General features: G+C 51.2%; 1 protein-coding gene across 8 annotated transcripts in view; it reads left to right on the forward strand.

Moving 5' to 3' along the window:
• The window catches only part of MMP28 (matrix metallopeptidase 28), a 33,298-nt gene that overhangs the window by 6,273 nt on the left and 4,916 nt on the right, over positions 1 to 22,109 (forward strand). For 5 of the 8 annotated variants that reach the window (XM_067717313.1, XM_067717316.1, XM_067717309.1 and 2 more), the window contains 6 exons: positions 578 to 685; positions 2,969 to 3,515; positions 11,643 to 11,722; positions 11,946 to 12,133; positions 17,821 to 18,045; positions 20,598 to 20,843. In XM_067717313.1, coding sequence (XP_067573414.1) covers positions 3,405 to 3,515; positions 11,643 to 11,722; positions 11,946 to 12,133; positions 17,821 to 18,045; positions 20,598 to 20,843 — 850 coding nt within the window. In that variant the 5' untranslated portion in view covers positions 578 to 685; positions 2,969 to 3,404. The remainder of the gene's footprint in view (positions 1 to 577; positions 686 to 2,968; positions 3,516 to 11,642; positions 11,723 to 11,945; positions 12,134 to 17,820; positions 18,046 to 20,597; positions 20,844 to 22,109) is intronic. The other 3 variants (XM_067717315.1, XM_067717314.1, XM_067717310.1) reach the window with 3 other exon arrangements.

Consider the following 22,109-nt stretch of genomic DNA (forward strand, 5'->3'; position numbering starts at 1 on the left):
TTAACAAGTGTCTCCAGGTGATTCAGTGCAGGTGTCCAAGAATCACATTTTTTAAAAATGAAATCTACAATCGACTTTAATGTATGTCCCTAAGTAAGAACTTTTTCTTTTTCTTTTCTTTTCTTTTTTTTGGCCGTGAGTCATGCGGGATCTCAGTTCTCTGACTAGGGATCAAATCCATGCCCCTCAATTTCCTCACCTGTAAAATAAGGATGCTTATAATAGTAGCTTTCTCATAAGGAAACTGCAAAGATACAATACCATGATTTATGTGAAGCACATAGCACATACCTGGTGCATGTTAATTCCTCAGCAAGTATTAACCATTATTATTTGTTCCAATTCCTCCTTCCGACCTCCACCCCCACTCCCACCAGAGGAAGATACAAGTCCCTATTGGATTAATATAGGGACTTGTCACCACAGTATTGTTTTGGTTGTGGGCAGTCTTTGGACCTTGCTTTGAGGATTGCTGCTCCAAAGCCGTTCTCCTCCCATCACTCTTCTGATACCCTTGCTGTGGATAATGTCTTTCCAACAAACTACCCTGCCTTTCTCATCTCTCTTTCCTGCTCAGTCTCCCCGCCAATGGCAAACAGCCCTCCTTCCCATCATCCAAAGTGATTTGGCTCGGGATGTGTCCTGGAAAGTAAAAACATACAGCACGTCAGTTGTGGAGCTGCAGGTAGGCCCCAGGATTCCTGAAGATCACAGAATTTGGTGCTCTGGGACTTATGAGTAAGCTTCATAGGCGGTCAGGGAACTGAATCCCCCTGCTCCCCTCATTCTAACCATGGATACACACTGTCTTTTTGGGAAATAGACATATCCTGTACAGAGGTATGGTTGAAGCCCAGGGTGGGTGTGTGGGCAAAGAAAGCTCTGTTCTGCATAAACTCTTGCAGGCACTCGAAAGCAGAAATGGAGTGGGGAGAGGTGAGGATGAGATGAAATAATCCAACCAAGGACACAAAGGGAAAGCAGAGGAAGTCAACTTTCGAACACAATAGTGGTGCTAGTTTTCAGGTTCCTGGACCAGGGCTAACCTCGGATGCAGAGAAAGGCAGGGTCAGTTCTCTGGGTGGCTGAGCCTGTCTCCTTCCAGACACTCAGCCCTCCAGAGGACCCCTGCTTCCTGCCTTCCCCTGTCCTCCCAGTGCAGCTGAAATGGAGAAACCCCAGGGATGTGCTGGAGGAAGGGATGGCAAGATTCTCCCTGGAGAACAAATTGGCACACCTGGGTTTGACTCCAACTTGGCCCACGGTGTCCTTACCAACTGGTGCTCCTCAGAGCTTCCTGCCCCAAAGCAGAGCCACATCTGACCTATCAAAATCCATCTATTAGTCAAGGGCACCATGTGCCATGTCATAACTGCAACCTTCTGACACTGTCCCCCACACACATACATGCACTCTCTAGGATTGCCAGATAAAACAGAGGATGACCAGTTAAACCTGAATTTCAGATAAACGATGAATAACTTTTTAGTATAAGTATGTCCCAAATATTGCATTGACACATACTTATACTTAAAAATTATTTGTTGTCAATCTGATATTCAAGCTACCGTACTAGATTCAGCAACCCTTCTCGATGCTCAGCCCTTCAGCATCTCCCTCCCCCAGGCTCACTGCAGGACTTTGCCTGAATCTGTAGCTGTGTCCATCTGTTCTGTCCTTAGCTGAGAACCTTGGTCACAGTCTGCCGCTACACTGAAAGCTCTCTGAGGGTAAGACCCAGGCCTTGTCCACCGTCTCCATTCCAGGCAGAGATGCTCCCTATAGATGTGCACAAGGGCACCGGCAGAGAGGGGGCATGAATTTACAAAGAAACCCTCCCTCAACTCTGCCCGCAGCGGAGCCCTTGCCGGATTGTGTCTGAGCCCTTGAAGGGCGCCTTTTTCTCATTGATCTGCCCAAACGAGCGCCTGTTTCTAATTGGTTCGCCCAGAATGAGTGTCCCCTTTTCATTGGCTAGTTGTGAGGTGAGCGTGGCCTATTTCCAAACAGTCCGCCCCAGGAACGCCTATTTCTGAGAAGTCCAATCAAAGAGGCGCCTTTTTAAAATTCCTCTGTCCAAGTAGTGCCTTTCTCTAACAACACAAAAACATCTTGTGCACTACTAAGGCCCTAAGACTTCGGATAAGAACACTGCGTTACATTTGCTTAGCGCTTTATAGATTCCAGATTACCTTTACACACATTAACTCATCGAAACCCCACATCGACCCCCACAGGTGGGTATCATTGTGCCATTTGCCTTTTACAGGTTAGCAAACTGAGCCTGGAAGAGAGACAGCAAGCCGTCTGCAGTCACTAAGGCGGATAATGAAAACAGTTTACTTTTGCTCAGTATGAGTTTGACTAAGCTTTTCACGTAAATCATCTGTCCACCCTTACTAGGACTGTGTGGGATATATAAAGCCAGGCACTTTACACTCATTTTCTCAATCTTCATGCAACTCTGGAAACTAAATATTATTCACTATCATTTCATTGATGAGAAAATTGACGCTCGAAGTAAATTCTTTGCCAAAGGTCACACAGCTGCTGTCTACCTTTTACTGATATAAAATGCGGAGTGCATGATGCCAGGTACGGTGCTGTTATTTACAGGCATTCTCTCATTAAATATTCCCTATTATCACTTGATGTCGGTATTCTATTATCCCCATTCACTGCTGAGAAAAATAGGTTCAGAGAGGGTGAGTGACTTGCCCAAGACCACACAGCCAGCAGGTGGCTGAGACAGGATTCACACGGCTAGCAAAGAAGCAGATCAGGAGCTCAAATTCAATTCTTCTGACACCAGCCCAGGGCTCCTTCTCTCACACCTCAGGGCCTCGGTCCCTGCCAGCCCGGCTGAAACCATCAATGACCCTCGGGTAGGCCAGAATCCCTCTTCATCGAAGCCTTAGGTAGCCACAACCGCCAGGAGAAGACGTTTCCTCCCCTGTCCTCCCCACAGAGATCCGGATCGACGGGAGGTGGCGGACTAGAGGACGGGTTCGCAAGACGACTGGCGCGGGGCGAGGCCACACAGCCTGCGGAAGAGGCTCTGGCACCGCCGCTTGTTCCAGGAGCCGACGCGTGTGGGTGGGGCCGGAGTGCCGGGGTCCCGCCTCCTCCTCTCTCTTTCCCCTCCCTCCCTCGCCTCTAGGTCCTGGGCCGGCGGACCCGCGGGCAGGCACTACCGGGCTGGACGACCTCGACCCGGCTCCCGGCGAAGCGCCGCGGAGGAGCTGCCCGGCGCGGAGCCCGGGTACGGGCGAGCCCCTGCAGCCTTCCCCTCGGCGCTGGGCCGGCGCAGAGCTGGAGCATCCGCGGGGGCCCGGGCACGGAGGACCGACGGCCGGCTGCCCCGCGCCCTGTGCCCCGCGCCCAGCTGCAGGGGCGGCGGCGACATGTACGCGCGTGTCGGCCTCCTGCTGCGCGCCCTGCCGCTGCTGCTGTGGGGCGGCCTGGACGCCCAGCTCGCCCAGCGCGTAGGCCAGGAGCTGCGCAGGGAGGCGGAGGTACGCGGTGTGTGGGGGGCGGAGAGGGTCCGCGTGCTGGAGACCCGCCCGAACTTTGCAGTCAGGCCACCCAGCCGCCCCATCTGAGCTGACCATCGGCGTGACCCTCCCTTGTCCTCCTCACCCTTCGCACTTGCACACAAAGAGCCTGGGGCAGCATTCTCTCCCCTCCCACCCCATCACCCTACCCCACCCCCGAACACCAAGCCAGGGCTGGAACCACACGGGCAGGCGGATCTGCACTGATTTCCCAGGACAAGGGGAAGGGGCAGCGAAAAGATAGGATAGACATGCAAGAACTGAGGGAGAGGGAACCCCTACACCCCAGTTTAGCGGGGAGCCTCTGTCCCTCAACGCCTAGTCTGGGAGACTTAGCAGTTCATTCATCACGCGCCCTCCCCAAGTGTCGGACGCTGCGGAGACTCCCAGATTGCTGGCGAGAGCGTACTGCTGTCTGGCCCTGGCCGGGGACACAGAGAACAGCTCTGGCTTCCTGGGGCGGTGCTGCCCCTGACCAGCTGGGGCTAGTGAGCGCCCAAGCTCAGAACTTTCTGCATCTGTAAAATGGGTGAGAGTAGCACACACACACTCTCTCTCTCCCTTTTTTTTTTTTTTTTGGCTGTGCTGTGCGGCTTGTGGGGTTTTAGTTCCCCGACCAGGGTTTGAAGCCATGCCCCCTTGCAGTGAGAGCGCAAAGCCCTAACCACTGGACCGCCAGGGAATTCCCAAGAGTAGCATACTCTTAAGAGTTGCTTCTAAGGAGCTTTAAACAGTGCTTCAGGACTGAACTGGAGAAAAGGGGGTGGGGAAGTGGAGGTGAACCTTAAAGATTTCCCATTTCATTTTCCTCCTTTGGACTCAACTGCTTGGTGTAGGTTGCACAAGGGGAATTTTTGTGAGGTGGGGTTAGAGGTGAACTTGGAACGTCTACTTTCTAGATATAGGTGATTGTAATAATATACCAGTTTCATTTCTTTCTTCCCCAAAGGAACATCACTGTCTGTGTTCTTATCTCTTCTCTGGATTAGAAACTGGGGTCACCACTATTTTAAGGAGAAGGGAGGCAAATAAGTTTTAAATGACTGAGCCCAGCACTTTGCCCTGAGACTCTTAACAGAGCATCTTTCCTGCTGTAAAACTGCCAGTTGTGAGCTTCTCAGTATCCCCACTCCCCTCCCCTAGAAGAGAGAGACATGCTGAATTTAAGAACCCTGCAAAATGAGGAGGACTGCCTCTGAACCACTCTTCCTTCCACCAGCCCTTTCCCATTACTGCTCTGGAATATTTGGAAATGACCCTGCTTCCACAAGGGGGTCCTCTCTCCAACTCCTTCACTCCCTCCCATCCAAGCACTAGTCTCTTGCTCTGTGCTCTCTGCTTTTGCACATTCGGGAATCCCTTTGTTTCTCTGAGTTTAGAGTCTTACAACATCAAGTGCAGAGTCCTCCTGGTCCCAGGAGAAGGCTTCTGTGTACCAAGCCAAGTCTTGTTAAGAGTTCCATCCCACCTCCCCCCAGGTCTGGGTCCCAGGCAATCCTTGGCGAGAGAACAGAGACCCTATCTCTGCCGCCCATGCCTGCGGTGGCCCCAGATGGAGAGAATTTCATCTTGGGGTGTGCTTGGGAAATGTAATATCTAGCCGATTAAGTCTCTTTCCATCTATTTAACATAACTGGGGGAAGGGGATTTTTTTACCTCTGAGAGCAGGGAATATTTTAAAAGCATAAAGAACTCTGGAAATGTGTAATGGGGGTGTGTCCCTATATGCATATATATATATATGCAAATTGTGTGTCTGTGTCGGTATGTCTATATGTGTTTCTGTATATGGTCAATTGCATGGGCTTCAGTGTCAGGCAGACCTGTGTGCAAACCATCAGTAAATTATTTAACCTCTCTGAGCCTCAGTTTTCTTCTCTGTGCTATGGGGGTTAGTAATGCCTATTTTACAAGATTTGGGTGTGGTTTCATGAGATAACGTATGTGAAATACATTCTAGGCTTAGCATGGTACCTAGTATGTAGAAAGCAGTCTAACAAAGGAAGTTGCTCTCAATGTTGTTCTTGTTATTTTAGAAAACAGACCTTCAAATTAAAGTCCTGGCTTGGTGACTAGCTCTCCTAGAACAATAATACAGGACAAAATATGTAAGACAACAATTTTCAGCATTTGACAACAGGGCTATAATTCTTAAGAGATGGTGTTGCAGTTACTATGGCTACATTAAAATTACTTCAAAATGCAGTGAAGTAAAAGAACCACGTATTATGTCCATAGATATTGTGGGTTAGAATTTCAAACAGGGCACATCAAGGCAGCTTGTCTCTGCTCTGCAGTGTCTGGGGATGGAACCATCTGAAGGCTGTTTACTCACCTCTCTGGCAGTTGACACTGGCTGTCAGCTGGGGGCCTCAGTTCTTCTCCATGTGGGCCTATCCACATGGTCTCTGCATGTGGGCTAGTTTGGCCTGCCTCCAAACATGGTGGTTGGGTCTCCAAGCTGAGAGCTGAGAGAGAGAGAAAAGAGAATGAGAGATGCAGAAGTTGTATCTCTTTGTGACTTAGACTAGGAAGTTGCATAGCCTCACTTCTGCTGTACTCCACTGTCTGGAGTCACAAACTCCAGGTCAAGGGGTGGGAACACAGACCCCACAGTTGGTGGGAGGAGTGCTGACGTCACATCGTAAGGAGAGCATGAGGATGAGAGATGTTGGGGTCATTTAGGGAAATACAACCATCCACAGAAAGGAACCTGCACAAAGTGAGCCCCCTGATCACCCTGGCTCTTTGCTCCGGTTCATTTCCCTGACCGCAGTGCAGGGAGCCAGACCCCCAACAAAGCACAGCGGTCCTGCTGAGCTCATAGACAAAGGTCAAAGTTCAGGAGATGGAAAGAAAGAAATAGTAAAACAGCTGTGTGATCTTAAGCTTGTCTTTTCCCTTCTCCAGTCAGCAGATTCCTCTTCTGTAAAATAAGGGAGTTAAATTTCTTAAATGATTTTTAAGATTCTCTCCAGCACTAACATTCTTTAGCTTTGGTGTGTTTGTGCGCCTTTGCCTCTGTGTGTATGTGTGTACACATTCCATCTACCTATGTCCGTGTCTATCTATCTGGATGTCTCTGTGTGTATTCCTGTGCCCTGCATGCCTGGCTCTATGTGTCCCCTGTGTGCACACGAAGAAATAAAATCGAGGGCTTTCCAGAGTGGGCTTTGCCTTGCAGGGGACTGACGGCTTACAAAGCTGCATTGTGAACAAGTTCATTGTTGCCCACTTAGGAAAACTAGAGCTGCTCACAACATTCGCGAGCAGGAACAGTCTCCGCTGCTGAGTTGCAAGATTGAGAGTTAATGAATGACATCATCACCCTGGCCCCCCTCCCATTCCCAGCCAGGCCCTATCCTGTTCTTGGGCAACACAGACTGTCCCGAGAGATCTATCTACCATGCATTGCCTGGACCTTCTTTAGCACAACCCGGCAATGTGTCCAGGACCTGCCCTCCACTCAGTAATCATGCATAACTGCACGGCTATTCCCAGTGTGCCAGTGCAACAGGAAACTGGGTAGTTTGTTTCTCCAGGGAGACACTGGAGCTTCTGTGGAGTATCCACCACCAGGTGCAGTGTCTGTTTCTCATACCACAGATCCATTCATTTTATTTTGTGTGAGTCAGAAACCCAGAAGCCCGGGCATGGAAGCCTTTCCCAAGAGCTCAGCTCAGTGATTCATAGGGGGCAGACGAGGCTCTGAAGTGTCCCAGAGGACCACAAGTTGATGGAAAAGCAATTGCCAAGCCAGTCTGAAAACCAAGACATCTATTAATAGGAAAAGCTGGATGGTGGAAGCAGGGACATAGAAGGGAGAGATTGTTGGACAACTCCTCCTAAACACAATCTTGGTTAGGACATTATTTTGTGCCTTAAACTTCGCCCCACACCCAGGGAGGACTATGGGTCCATACAGTCTGGTTATTTGGCATTAGAAAAAAATACAAGATGGGATCTGGATGGAGACTAGCCAGCTAATGTTTTCCAACTTCCTTAAGGATGGAAAATGAAAGAAGGCACGGGGATTACAGTAAGAGGTATCTAAGTTATACCTAGACAGAACTTTGTGAATATGGGACCAGGGACAAGGGAAAGGAGGAGAAGAGGAAGGGAGTCAGACAGAAGGGAAGGGGAGGTCTTTGCCCAAAATAAAGGAAAGGGGCGGAGCTTGTCCCACTGCCCTGAGAACTTCAGTAGGTTTCAGAAGTCAGAGAGCAAAAGCAATACTTTCTGGAAGCAGACGTTTGTCTTTGTGAAGAACACACCTGGGTGCTGTTGAATACCTGTGGCTTGTCATGGGAGATGTGATCCTAGTCTCTTTGGAGTCCCCTCCCTGAGCAGGTTCTTCCCTCTGCTCCACCCCTGGGCCTGCTCGTGGAGGAGACAGAAGGGATCCAGCTAGAAACACCCCCAGTTTTACCTTTTTTATATTTGAGAGCCATCTCCCAGTGGTGAGAGCAGCTTGGACCCTGCTCCTTCGGTTTTAAAACCTCTGAGTCACTTGCTTATTAGGTGTCAGAGGATTTAGATTCAAGTATGAAGCACTACACTCCCTTGAGATTTACCTTCCTCATCTTTAAAATGGGAAGAACAATACGTGTGCTGCCTATGTTCTTGGAAGGTAATTGTGAAGCTCAAAGAAGGTGAGATACCCCGAAAATCTTTACAATAGGCAAGAGCTCACTGTGCTCCTGACTACCAGAAAACGTTTTTATTTATGGGACATGGCAAGGCAGAACATCAGCTGCTATCCCCTGCGTCTTGACTTGGCTAATAATGCCACAGGTGTATCAGATGATAAACACGATCACACAGAGTCACTACAGAAAGAGTGGAATCATAGTGAAACATAATATGAGAAGTAATAGATCGTAGGTGAAGCAACACGGTTTCTGCATGAGCTTGCAATTCTGTCATTCTTGGTTTCATTTTTTGCTGCTGCAATTCTTTGATATGGAGGATGTCATGGCCACTCTGTGGACAGGAGACTGGAAGCTGACCCCTCCTAGACTAATCTACCAAAGGTCCCTTCCAGCAATGAGGCTCCGTGACTGTAAATGGAAAAATAACGTTTTTAATGGAGCAACTATCAAAAAGCTTTCCCAGAACTGCTTCTTGCTGGATTGTCACGACACTCCTGTGAGAAACATAAAGCAGTAGTCCCGCCCCCATTTTATATTTGAGGCACAGCTTTATATATATATAAAATTTTATATATATATATATATATAAAATTATAGCTTTGCCATAGTTCACATAGCTAATCAGTTGCAGAAACAAGGCTACAATAAGAGAAGGAGCTGGAGTAGATCTTAGCTCTAATCCAACCCCCCCCCATTTTATAAAAGAGGAAACTGAGGCCCAGAGAGGCACAGGACTTGCTTAAGGACACACAGTTCACAGCAGCACCAAGAATAAAACTCAAGACACTCAGTCCAGGGCTCTTGCCCTGCCGGGTTAGTGACTCAGAGCTCCGGGGTTCATTTTGCTACACCTCATTGCTAGTCTAGCCCTGCTCAGTAATGACCAGAATTTCCCCTTCCTTCAGGCACTGAACGGGCTGGGCTCTACACACGCTCCCAGGACAAGTCAGGACGGATGAAGGACTAGAGCCCCTGGAATTCTGATGCCTCTCAGCTTTCTGGGTCTGGGGAGAACAGTCTTCATTTTCCCCAAACACCACAGCCACCCCCAGGGCTTTGCAGAGGCGACTCCCCAGGGAAGTGGCCCCAGCCCTGACCGAGTGGGTGAGGCAGGTTGGCGCAAGCTTTCAGACCTGAGCAAGGTGAATCACTGGGGGGCACAGCCCTCCAGCTTCCTCTCCATGCAGCTCCAGCCCTGGGCTCCATGGGAGAGAGGATGGGTGGAGGACAGGGCAGAGAGAAAACCTGATGTTTGAACTGTGAGGCAAAGAGGAGCAGCCTGGGCACGGCTTCCATGAAGGGGGACAGCGGCGATCCCAGGTGGAGCTCGGAGAGCCCCCGAGAGAGCACAGGACACCCTCCCGATCCTGCATCTTCTCCTGGGATCCCTCTGCCACACTGTCACCTGCCCTACACCCCTGCTCTTTCTCCCAGGCAGATGAGCATTTCTCTAACCTTCGCAGGGGAAAACAGGCACGGCAAATGGGCAAGCAGAAGAGGGTTAGGGAGGCCTGCAGGAGCAGAGGGCATCTCAACCCTGCCTCCTCGTCACCCCGGGATGTGGGTCTCCCTCCACTCAACAGAACTTCAGGACACTCAGTATTAAGGGCCCCCTTCCTGTAATTAAAAATGTTTTAAGATATGTGCATAGTAAACATAGAATAAGTATAAGGGAGTTCTTAAGTCCTGATAACCCCCATTATAGCACTTCGTTGCTTTTATGGAAATATTAAGTGTCAAATTCTTAACATTTCTTTTACTCATTCTTTTGGTGTCTTTTGGCTGGTGTCCTGGATACTTGCTTACTCTGCCTTCTGGAAATTCAGCTCTGCCTTGAAACCCACAGGTCAGCCCAGGACTTCCCCTCTGATGGACCCCTGAAAAAAGCCTCCACCCCCATCCTGCCCTCCACCCACCTTGCCTGCCAAAGTCCCAGGCACGGCAGCCCAGCCAGGAAACAGGAGACGCCGCTAGTCAGTTTCCCCCGTCCTCCCCCCTCTGTCCAAGGCTTCCAAGTTCCTGAACGGGAGCCAAGTCCCTGATAAGGGCTGGGTGGGTTTGGGGGGAGAGGCACAGGGAGGGCCAGCCTGTTAGCCTGTGACCCAGTCTCTCCCAAGTCACTCACTCAGCAAAACTGCTTCTAAGGAAACAATTCGCTGACTTCCTTTAGAAAGCCACTCTGTCCATCGTCACCAAGGGAGAGGGAGGAGGCATGGAAGAGAACCAGGCACCTGGCTGGGGTGAGGCAAGTCTGAGATAAAGCACCTAGAATAACAGAGGTGTAACTGCCTTGTTCAAAGCACTTCCCGTCTTATAGATGGGGTGCATTCCAAAAGCCTCTTGTTAATTTCCCCACTAAGGTAAATCAACCTGATCAACTGTTTATTGAGCATTTACTATATACCAGACAACTATGCTAGATGTACATTGCTATATTTAATCCTTCTGAGAATCCTGTGGGGTTATTTCTGTTCTCACATTGTGAGTGAAGAAATGGAGGCTCAGAGAGGTTAAGTAGTTTGTCTCTGGCCATCCAGCAGGGTCATGGTTGGGAACAGATTCTTGATTCCAAGACCTGTGGCTATTCTATGATGCCACACTATGTTGAGCAGTAAAGAGTCTTCCAGATTAAGTCCCTAGAACTCCTTTAATCCATTTTGCATCCCCAAATGGTGTACCTATGCAAAGGGAAAGAAGAAAACAATAGTGCTGAAATACTAATAAGTTAGCGCAGGAAAACAATAAAATGGACTTGGAAAGAGTTTGTCTAGAATAAGCGTTCCTTATGGAAAGTGACTTTATTGAGAAGAGGATGTGGAGGTCTCTGGAGACAGATATAACGAAATCCACAAAAAGGAGGCGGGATACTTGCAAAGGTTTAGAGGCTTGCCGGTCCTGGCTCTTAGTGTCTGGCTTCATTCCCAACTTGTGCCTTTTCCTTGACGCAGCAGCTATGATTGGAGTTGATCTGAGTTAAGAAATACAGCAAAGAGGAGAACAAGGAAGACAGAAAATTATTTCTGGATAGGTAACACAGCAAGGAGGGGTAAAAATGAAGAGTCGATGTGTGTCGCTATAAGAATTCAGCAGCCGAGGTGATTTTTTTAATCCATTGGTGGAGTTTATGGGTGAGAAGTGCAAGCAGGGAGCTGAGTGCATCATTCCCCTGAAGGGCAGGACTGCTGATAGGGATGGGCAGTGAGTCACACACTTCCTTCCACTGGCTTCCAAGAACTATATCCAGCTGATCTGTTGTTGGCCTGGAACTGAGTCCAGGTTCTGACTTTGATGCCAGGACTCTTTCTGCTATAGCTCATAGACCTTGTTGGGAAAAGGGATGAGCCTGGGCGTGATGTATGTGACACGGGCCCTCGGAGACCCAGGGAGGGGAAAGGGTGCCACACCGTGGGAAAGCTGACCTTTCTCTCTCCCCCAGGCATTCCTGGAGAAGTACGGGTATCTCAGTGAACCCGTCCCCAGTAGTCCCGCCTCCACGCGATTCAGCAATGCCATCAGGTAAGACAGAGGGATGTGGAGGACTTGGTGGTGCTGGAGTGCAAAGCTCCGGTCACCTCCTCCCTCCTATTAGAAGGCTGGTCTCCCACGTGTGCCCAGGGGGTCACACTCCATTGCTCCCTCCCTTGCCCCCAGCATCCTGCTGTCTCCAGGGAAGCTCCCTGCATTCATCCCCACCAGCCAGCCTTGCACTGTGGTCCTTTATCTCAATTCCTCCTAACAGGGAGTTCCAGTGGGTGTCCCAGCTGCCCATGAGCGGGATGCTGGATGCCGCCACGCTGCGCCAGATGACGCAGCCCCGCTGTGGGGTGGCAGATACCGACAGCCAGGTGGCCTGGACCAAGAGAGTCAGTGCCCTATTTACTGGACGTCGGGCCAAAATGAGGCGAAAGAAACGCTTTGCCAGGCAAGGTGAGCACTGTTAAAATCTAGCTGGGCTGGGATTCCCCAGCGTCCTGAAGCCCCATGGCCAGAAAAATACGTCTCATCCTCGGACTGGGCTCTGTGAATAACCTCGCTCCCCTAGGGTGGGTGAATAGGACCTCTCAACCCAAGGACCATCTTTGTGAACACAGATATTTAAGTCAGAATTATGCCTAAATTGATGAATTTTCTTTTTTTTTAATTTTTCTTTATTTTTTCATTTAAAAAAATATTTATTTATTTAGTTTTTGGCTGCGTTGGGTCTTCGTTGCTGCGCATGGGCTTTCTCTAGTTGTGGCGAGCAGGAGCTCTCTTTGTTGTGGTACGCGGGCTTCTCATTGTGGTGGCTTCTCTTGTTGTGGAGCATGGGCTCTAGGCCTGCGGGCTTCAGTAGTTACAGCACGGGGGCTCAGTAGTTGTGTCTCGTGGGCTCTAGAGCGTAGGCTCAGTAGTTGTGGTGCACGGGCTTAGTTGTGCCATGGCATGTGGGATCTTCCCGGACCAGGGCTCGAACCCATATCCCCTGCACTGGCAGGCGGACTTCTAACCACTGCACCACGAGGGAAGTCCCTAAATTGATAAATTTTCATGGTGCAAGTATTTTCCAGAGCAAACCCCATCAAACCCACTTAATGCCTTGATCAATTTGCTATGTAGGGCAGTTAAACCATTGCCAACATTTTCCTTTATATTTGACTGAAGTCATTTTCATCAGAATCGATGTTTTTTTCAAAAGCATTATTCAACAAAGATGGGATTCATCCATCAGTTTTATTTTGACCACAGCACATTTTTTAACAGCGTTATGGAAATACAATTCACATACCGTAAAATTTACTCAAAGTGTACGACTCAGTGATTTTTAGTATATTCACGGCATTGGGCAACCATCAGCACAATCTAATTCCAGAACGGTTTCATCACCTCAAGAAGAAACCCCATGCCCCAAATGAAACGGTCACTCCCACTCTCCCTCTTCCCAGCCCCAGGCAACCGCTAATCAGTCTCCTCTCTGACTCTGCAGATTTGCTTATTCTAGACATCTTCACACTACAGTTTCTGCCATTGTGATTTTCCTTGTGTAGTTTTGGGTTTTTCCTTCCCTTCCCCTCCTCCACTTCCTCCTTCTTTGTCCAAATCCAATCTTCCAGGATCAGATGTTACAGATCTACGATTTATGAAGGAGATTTGATTCTTCTGTCAATTCTTCATCAATGACAAGTTTAACTCTGTGTGATTTTTTTTTAATTTATTTATTTTTGGCTGCATTGGGTCTTTGTTGCTGCACGCGGGCTTTCTCTAGTTGTGGCCAGCAGGGGCTACTCTTCGTTGCGGTGCACGGGCTTCTCATTACAGTGGCTTCTCTTGCTGTGGAGCATGGGCTCTAGGCACGCGGGCTTCAGTAGTTGCAGCACGTGGGCTCAGTAGTTGTGGCTCACGGGCTCTAGAGCACAGGTTCAGTAGTTGTGGCCCACGGGCTTAGTTGCTCCGCGGCATGTGGGATCTTCCCAGACCAGGGATCGAACCTGTGTCCCCTGCATTGGCAGGTGGATTCTTAACCACTGCACCACCAGGGAAGCCCTAACTGTGTGTAATTTTAACATCTTGTTTGTACTAAGTCTAGTTTTCTCTGCTCAGTTTTCACAGTTTTCAAGATTCCTAACAAGATGGGGTTGCTCAGTCAGGTTCTCATCTCATTCATTTTACTGTGAGCGCTTAGGGCCATTGCCTCTTTTAATTTGCATTAACTACTCTGGCTGACAATACCCATTATGGACAGAATAAGTGGCACACTTTTTATTTCTTAGCTAATTCGTAAGGAAATTGTGACCTGTTCCCCTCAGCTGTTGGGGGATGTCTGTTTCCAGGTACTTGCCAATCCAGTTCCACTGTGTCTACACATCCAGCCACTCTGGGTCCCCAGTACTGTATGACCGCATTCTGATAAAACAAGGAGGAGCGATGGGGTCCAGACTCTGGGCTCAAGATGTCCTTGGTGTCAACATGTTCTGCATCCCCCAGTGTTTCTGGATGGCAGAGGGGAAGGACAAGGTAGAATGGGGGAGCGGTGTGAACTGGAGCAGTGTCCCTGGATCCAGAGCTCTGAGTTTAGCTGTGTGACCCGGGCCATGTCACTTTGCTCTGTTTCCTCATCGGAAACAGCTCGTTCAGGTTGCAAAGGAGAGGCGCTGATTACTAAGGGGAAGGGCTTGTTGTGAGAATATGGTGGAAACTGGGGCAGCCCCGGATAGTCTCAATAGCGACACTTCCAGCCTAGAGTCGGTGTCCCAGAGAATTGAGACAATGCTTCCTGGGCACTCAGGACATGAGCTGAGCATGAGGGATGTTTCCTCCAGGCAGCATCTCTTCTTCTCATGCCCTAAGGGAGGAACTGATGGAGTCCGTTTGTCACTGTCCAATTTGGAACATCCCTTTTGGACGGAAATTCATGCTAAGGCACCTCCCTCTCCATCTCATTATCTGACACTGACCCCTGGTCCAGACAGCAGTGGCCAGACTAGACAGAGAATTTCTCTCTTATTCACAACATGAACCACAGCAGCTTGAATTCTTTCCCTCCTGGGTGGGAAGACATTCCCTAGAAAAGAGCTGCGAGCTTGGCAGGCACCAAGCACTTCCTATGCCTTAGGAAAGAAAATGTAATAATAACAGTTAATACACACTGAGCCTTTATGATCGTGCCAAGCATGGTTCTGAATGGATTAACTCATTTAATCCAATAACAACCCAATGAGATGGGTACCATTAGTATCCTCATTTACAGATGGGGAAAATGAGGGACAAACAGCTCGAGCAACTTTCCCAGGGCCACATAGCCAGAGCATGGCCAAGCCTTCTTTTCACTGGGAGGACTGTGTGATTGCCGGATGTGAAAAAACCCAGAACGTGGGTAGGGGCTTAAAACGGGATGTGGATTTCTAGGCCAGTGACTTTCCATTATGTGGGTCAATGCTATACCGATGATGGGTTCCAGGTTTGCCAGATAAAATACAGGATGCCCAGTTAAATTTGAATTTCAGATGAACAACGTAACTGTTTTGTTTTCACACACTTATACTACAAAAAGTATTTGTTGTTTATCTGAAACTCACATTGAGCTAGGCGTTCTACGTTTTCATTTGCTAAAGCTGGCAGCCTCATTCCAAGCACCAGCTCGGGACTCTGCCTGCAGGGCTGATCTTCAAGGTCCCTGCTCCCTCACACAGCTGGTGGAGGTGGGGAGCCCCGGGGCGGGGAGGGGGGGTGTATCTGGATGGAAAACGAAGGAGCAGGGATATTTATTGAGCACCCACCACATGCCAAGCAGCTTTGTGCTGCCTTTTCATTTGCTGTTTCACTTTTACCAGGAGGTGAGTCTTACCAACCCCACTTTGCAAGTAAGGAAACTGAGGCTTGGAGAGAGTCTGTAATTTGATACGCGAGGTTGTAAGCAAAGGGGCTGGGATTTCAACCCACGTTCTCTCCACAGTATCAGTTGCCTGTTGGGAGTCAGGATCCCAGGGTCACGCCCCCCGACCCCAGGCAAGAGTCTAGCTCTCTGCCCTTCCCCATCTCCTTTTCCTTCCCTCTTCCCTTTTGAATTTTGGAGCAAGGGTGTGGTGGCTGCAGTGCCAGGTGCTGCTGTGGCCTGAGGGTTGCCATGGAAACCAGCCCTGCCTGGTCGGGAGTTTGGGACGGGGGCCTGAAGTGACCAGCCTGCTCCAAGGACACAGACCTACAGAAGACAGGGATGAGGGCTCAGGCTGCTGGCCAGGCGGTTCCTTTCTCACCAGCAGCCCCACCAAGGACCCCCCCCATCCAGCTCTACTCTCAAAGAAAATTAGTCTCTCAATACCAGTCCTATCTGTCCTCCCTAGCCTCCCCACTTCTTGCCCATGGAGTGAGGGGCCTCCCTAGCTGCAAAGAGGCAGAAGGAGCTGCCTCACACTTTTCTAGAAGCTTGAAGGTTTTGTGGGGGGTGGGGGAGAGTCTGAGAGTTGGTCACCCATAGCAGGGTGTGAAAGAGCCCAGCGCCAGCCTGCCCTGTGCCTGGTGAAACTTACGATTCAATGAGAAGTGTTATTGGTACCTCGGGAACCCTCAGGCGGCGCCTCTGGCCTTCCTCCAGGCTTTCCTCCTCTGCCTTCCTTAGAATCCTTCCCTTTTCCCTCCCTGAGGGTTGGTCACTGGCTGGGAGGGGTTGGGTGGCTGCCAGGCCCAAAGGGGTGAGAGAAGGGACACCCCCAACCCCACTTCCATGGAGGATGGAGGGGGAGGGAAAGTGTGCTCAGCTCTTCTGCCAGCTGGAGAATTCAGGAGAATTTCAGCTTGCGCAGAGCCCCTGCTTTGACCCAGAGGAGGGACGTTTAGGCAAATTTATAAGCCTTGAGTCTTAGCAAACGGGCCTGCTTATCTGTGTGGTACAGTGGCCGGCGCACTGGATTTGGTGTCAGGGCCTGGGCTCAGGGCATAGCCCCGCCACTCACTCGTTCTGAGGCCCTTCCTCCTGGCCTCAATTTCAGCAAACTAGAGCAGAGAGATGGATAAGGCGGTGGCCAAACGTCCGTGACGACACTCCTCCTGCCTGGTTCAGGCAAGGGTACCCCCAGGACAAAAAGGCAGGAGATCTGAACCTTCACCTGCCCCCCAAGGGGAGAGGGGGCCCTGTCCTCTGGCCTGGCCTCCTAGCACAGCCAGGCCTGCCCTGCCCACTCATCACCCACGCTCCAGGGACTCTGGTCCATTTGGGAAACTGAGACCCAAAGGCAGCATGATTCTCGGCTGCTCACGGGAGTCCTGCCTCCAGAGCTGTAAGTCTTCCACAGTTTCAGCCCCTGAGCTTACAGGGCTCAGAAATAGCCCACGAAAAACTCTGGGATCTGGACCTTCTGAGCACCCTGGTCCTGGGTGCAAGGCGAGCTGCAGAGGGACACGGTTGACCTGGGGCTCGGGCAAGAGGCCAGAGTCTCAGGCCTCAGGGAGGAACTGCAGTTTGAGGCAAAGGAATAGGAACTCTTAACTAAGTGGAGATGGAAAAATCTCTCTCGGTCAGTGACAAACACACCCTTTGTTCTTATTTGTTTTCACCTCAGAGCTCTGCAGAGTCCCTGAGGAAGTGAGGGGGAGGGCCAGAGGTCAGAGAAGGACCTCGAATAAATGGGCCTTGTGGTCTTTGGTCAGCAGCAGGCCCAGGGCACGGGAAAGGGAGCTGGCAGGAGCGTGTGAGGGGTGGAGAGGAGGAAGGGGGAGAGGGCAGTCATGGCTGTGGCCCCCGTGGCTCCACTCCGACACGGTAGACAGGGGCTGGGATTCGCTGCCAGCAAGAGACGCAGCACGGTTTTCCAGCTCAGCCCAGATTGTAGGGAGGACGGCCCCAGACCCGAGACTCCTTCAGGTTGGGGACTCTTCCTGGGTAGAGGCTGCTTATCCCCTGTCATACTGGGACCTCGCCAGGTCGAGCCACTGGAGTAGGGACCGTGCAGGACAAGCGTAGTCTTGTCAGTCTGAGAGCAGTGTCTCCACAGCCAAACAGGGGACTTCCCATTTGGGCTGTGGTTCCTCCGTCACATCAGGGACTTCCTGGAGGAGGACCTATCTCCCCATCAAAAGAGTCCGCAGGGAGCAGCCCCAGGCTCTGCAGCAGGTGTGACTGATGCGGCCTCTCTGGGTGGCAGGCAACAAATGGTACAAGCGGCATCTCTCCTACCGCCTGGTGAACTGGCCCCAGCACCTGCCTGAGCCGGCAGTTCGGGGGGCCGTGCGCGCCGCCTTCCAGCTGTGGAGCAACGTCTCGGCGCTGGAGTTCTGGGAGGCCCCGGCCACAGGCCCCGCTGACATCCGCCTCACCTTCTTCCAAGGGGACCACAACGACGGGTTGAGCAACGCCTTCGATGGCCCAGGTGCTGACACAGAGCCTCTCTCCCACACGGCAGGAGGGAAACCCAACTAGGAGAGGCAGTCTGGGGAGGGCAGTAGAGCCTTCACTCCCTCTTTGGCCTTGGCCAAGCTGCAGCCCCCTCTGAAGAACCTTCAGTCTTCCCATCTGTAGAATGGGAACAGTGGTCCCTGCCCTATTAGGTGCCTCATGGCTGAAGGGACGGTCACATGAGGTTCTCCATGAAAAGTGCTTTGCAAACTCTAAAGAGTATTATCTCTTTTGGGAGAAACTTCTGGGGTCTTGTCACCCATCCCCTGCCTCTAGTCAGGCCTGTGCCTCTCTTGTTCTCCAGGAGTGAATGTTCTCCAGACCAAGGCTCTAAAAACATCCAGAGGCCACCACAACCCCACTCCCGCCCTCCCACCACCCACTGCACAGTCACTGCCACAGGGCAAGAGGCCTTCTACCCTCTCCCTGCCACCTGCTTCACACACCCACAGCCCAGACTGTCTGCCCCTGACCTAAAGGCTTACGGCTGCAATGTAAACCGCTCTCCTCCCCTTCTGCCCAACACTAGCCTTCACAACCTGAATGCAGGCCATCTGTGCATCTCCTCCCCACTAGTGAGGTGAGGAGACCTGATCAGGCCCCTTCAGCGTGGGGACTTAAGCCCTTGTGTCCCCTGGGTACTTGGGGCCCACCTCCCCTGCAGTCTCCTGCTTTCCATCAAGCCCACTCAGAGCAAAGCCCACTTCCAAGCCCTGCTGCTGAGACCCAGGGTAGGACTGGGAGAGATTTAGGCTCTTCAAGAATCCACATGGAGCACCCACACGTGCTTGCATGTAACTCACTTCACCCACGATATCTCCATGAGACATTGATATCCATACCCAGGTCCCCAGGTGGAGTCTGGTCACTAAGACGGCACTGGACTGGGAGTCAGCTCTCTGATTTGAGAGAGGTGTTTTGTCTGAGTTCATGTCTTCTCCCTTCGAAACCTGCCCATCTGTCTCCCAGGATTATTGTGAGGGTTAAACAGAAAGGGCTTACATGGCTCGAAACAGCTTGGGGCATATTCAAAATTAGAAGCATGTATTCCTCCTACAAGTGACCAGCTCTCCACGCCCCAGAAGGCTCCCTTTAAAGGCAGCCTCCCAACTTTTGTCAGTCCCCTCTGGCCTGGGCTCCAAGAAGGCAACGCCAGAAGGAACTTCAGGGCTTCTAGGCCAGCATCATTGCAGTGCTGTCTGCCGACTCCTGCAGAAAGTGAATTGTGAGGGGGTAGGACCCTAGAAACTGCAGAATTGCATCTGGGGCCCACTACCAGCTTGAGAATCGCTGATCCAGCCCATCTCCCTCTGCTCACTCCTATTACAAGCAGGGAAGCAGGGAAGTAGAGACCCACACAGGACCCTGGCAGAGGGAAGGCAAGAGTAAAAGAACGCAAGAATATATAGACTTTTTTTTTTTTTTTTTTTTTTTGCCCCGCTGCGTGGCATGCGGGATCTTAGTTTCCTGACCAGGAATCCAACCCGTGCCCCCTGCAGTAGAAGTGCAGAGTCCTAACCACAGGACCGCCAGGGAAGTCCCCTACATACGCTTCTCTCTCCTTTTTTTTTTTTTTTTTTTTATAAATTTATTTATTTTTGACTGCGTTGGGTCTTCGTTGCTGCACGCAGGTTTTCTCTAGTTGCGGCGAGCGGGGGCTACTCTTCGTTGCCGTGCGCGGGCTTCTTATCGCAGTGGCTTCTCTTGTTGCAGAGCATGGGTTCTAGGCACGCAGGCTTCAGTAGTTGTGGTGTGCGGGCTCAGTAGCTGTGGCTCGCTGGCTCTAGAGCTCAGGCTCAGTAGTTGTGGCGCACGGGCTTAGTTGCTCCGCGGCATGTGGGATCTTCCTGGACCAGGGCTTGAACCCGTGTCCCCTGCATTGGCAGGCGGATTCTTAACCACTGTGCCACCAGGGACGTCCCCCCTATATGTACTTATTAATAAATAAGCTATACCTACCCATAAATACACTCAGCACCCAGATCAAGAAACAACATTACCAACACCCCAGAAGTCTCATTAAGCCCCCTTCGGGGGTAACCACTGTCCCTACTCCTAGATCTCTTCGAAAGTAAGTAATGGTTAGTACCTGCGGTAGACACTAAGTATTACATGTAACATACACAAGTACACACATCCCTTTTTAATACTCAGAACAACCCCGTGAGGAGCAACTTCCTTATCAACATGCCCATTTTTCAGATCTAAAATCTAAAAGCTAAGACACAGAGAGGTTAAGCTATCTGTCCAAGGTCACACAGCTAGTAAGGGGATAAAACCGGGATTGGAAGCTAGGCAGTTTGGCCCCGTGCTCTTTGTACACCACGCTCCCTCTTAGGCTTCCAGGCCCCATAGCCTAGTCATCTGTTCATTGCTCCACACTTCAGCTTCTGCCAGACTTAATTAGGAGGGAAATTACTCATCAAAAACGCAGCCATACACACGCCAATGGCATTTGCGCCGGGCGGTGGGAAGTTGGGGGGTGTCGCGGGCTGCGGCTCCGCCTGACCTCCTCGCCGCCTGTAGGCGGCGCCCTGGCGCACGCCTTCCTCCCCCGCCGCGGCGAAGCGCACTTCGACCGCGACGAGCGCTGGTCCCTGAGCCGCCGCCGCGGGCGCAACCTGTTCGTGGTGCTGGCGCATGAGATCGGCCACACGCTCGGCCTGACCCACTCGGCCGCGCCGCGCGCGCTCATGGCGCCCTACTACAAGAGGCTGGGCCGCGACGCGCTGCTCAGCTGGGACGACGTGCTGGCCGTGCAGAGCCTGTATGGTGAGCCCCCGGCGCGCTCGCCACTGCGCTCTCCCTTGTCCCCTGCGCCCCGGGATCCCCAGGGCTCGGACACCGGCTCTTCAAATAGGATCCCCCATCCTAAGCGCAGGAAGCTGGCCTCCCCATCACAGGTCCTTCCCGATACTGAAGCTTCGGGCTCCCCTCAAATCTTGAGAAACCTCATCTCCTGCTGTGCTTCACCCGCATGCCTGGCCTCTATCATCCCAACCAATTCCTGGGCACAGACCTCCTCTGCGTTCCAGTTGCTGATTCCTGCCCGACCAGGGCTGTGCAATTCCTCGCATATCCCTGCCCCATCATCCAGACCCAGTCCTCGGTCCCACCCAGACCCCAGAGCCCTCATTCCTGCTCCCAGCTCCAGTGGCTCTCCCCCAACATTTCCCTCTCCGTGAGCTGATGCCCACTTTTCCCCCAAGCCTGGGCCTCTGCCTGGCGGTGGACTTAGACAAGGTCTTCTCCCGCAGAATGAACGACTGGTGCTTCCCAGAGATTTATCTGGACCCCAGCCCGGGGCTGTGACCCTGAGTACCTGGTGTGGTGGGCAGGGCCAGGATCCCTAGGAACAAGTACCATTCCATCGGGGTCAGCAGTTGCTCTTGGGCAAAGCACTTCCCCTTTTAGAGTCGTCGGTTTTATCTTCTGGGGGAAATAAAAGGTGGGGGGGATAATAATTGAGGCCCTGCTTACCTCCCAGGGCTGTTGTTCTGGTGGATATGAACATGCTTTGTAGTCTAAGAGACCTACACAAAGGTAATAATAATAGCTGCTATTTCACGAGTGTCTACCATGGGCCAGACACTTAACACACCCATGAGGTATCTTTTTATCCACAAATGAGGAAGATGGGGCTCAGAGACATTAGATAACTTGTCCAAGGTCACCCAGCTAGGAAGGTGCAGACCAGGATTCAGGAGCTGGTGCCGAATTCTAAGCTTGTAGGACTCTGCCTCATTCTCATAAGTGAAGTACAGTGATGTCATTATTATAACTGCTGTAATTATCACAGCCCAGGCCCCTGAACTCTGCCCTCACGCCATCTGCATTGTCCAGGACTCAGGGAAGAGGACCCTCTGCCCTTTTTAGTTCCAAACCCTTGTTTGGTTCCCCCACTCCGATTTTACCCTTTTCCAGACTGTTCGGCAGGAAAGAGGACTTCTGAGTTTGGTGCTATGGTTATAACACCAACAACCAAGGACAACTCTTAACCCCCCACCCCTGCCCTCCTTCCCTGCCCCTCATGTCAGA

This window comes from Pseudorca crassidens, chromosome 19, assembly GCF_039906515.1.
Source record: "Pseudorca crassidens isolate mPseCra1 chromosome 19, mPseCra1.hap1, whole genome shotgun sequence".
Lineage (NCBI taxonomy): Eukaryota > Metazoa > Chordata > Mammalia > Artiodactyla > Delphinidae > Pseudorca > Pseudorca crassidens.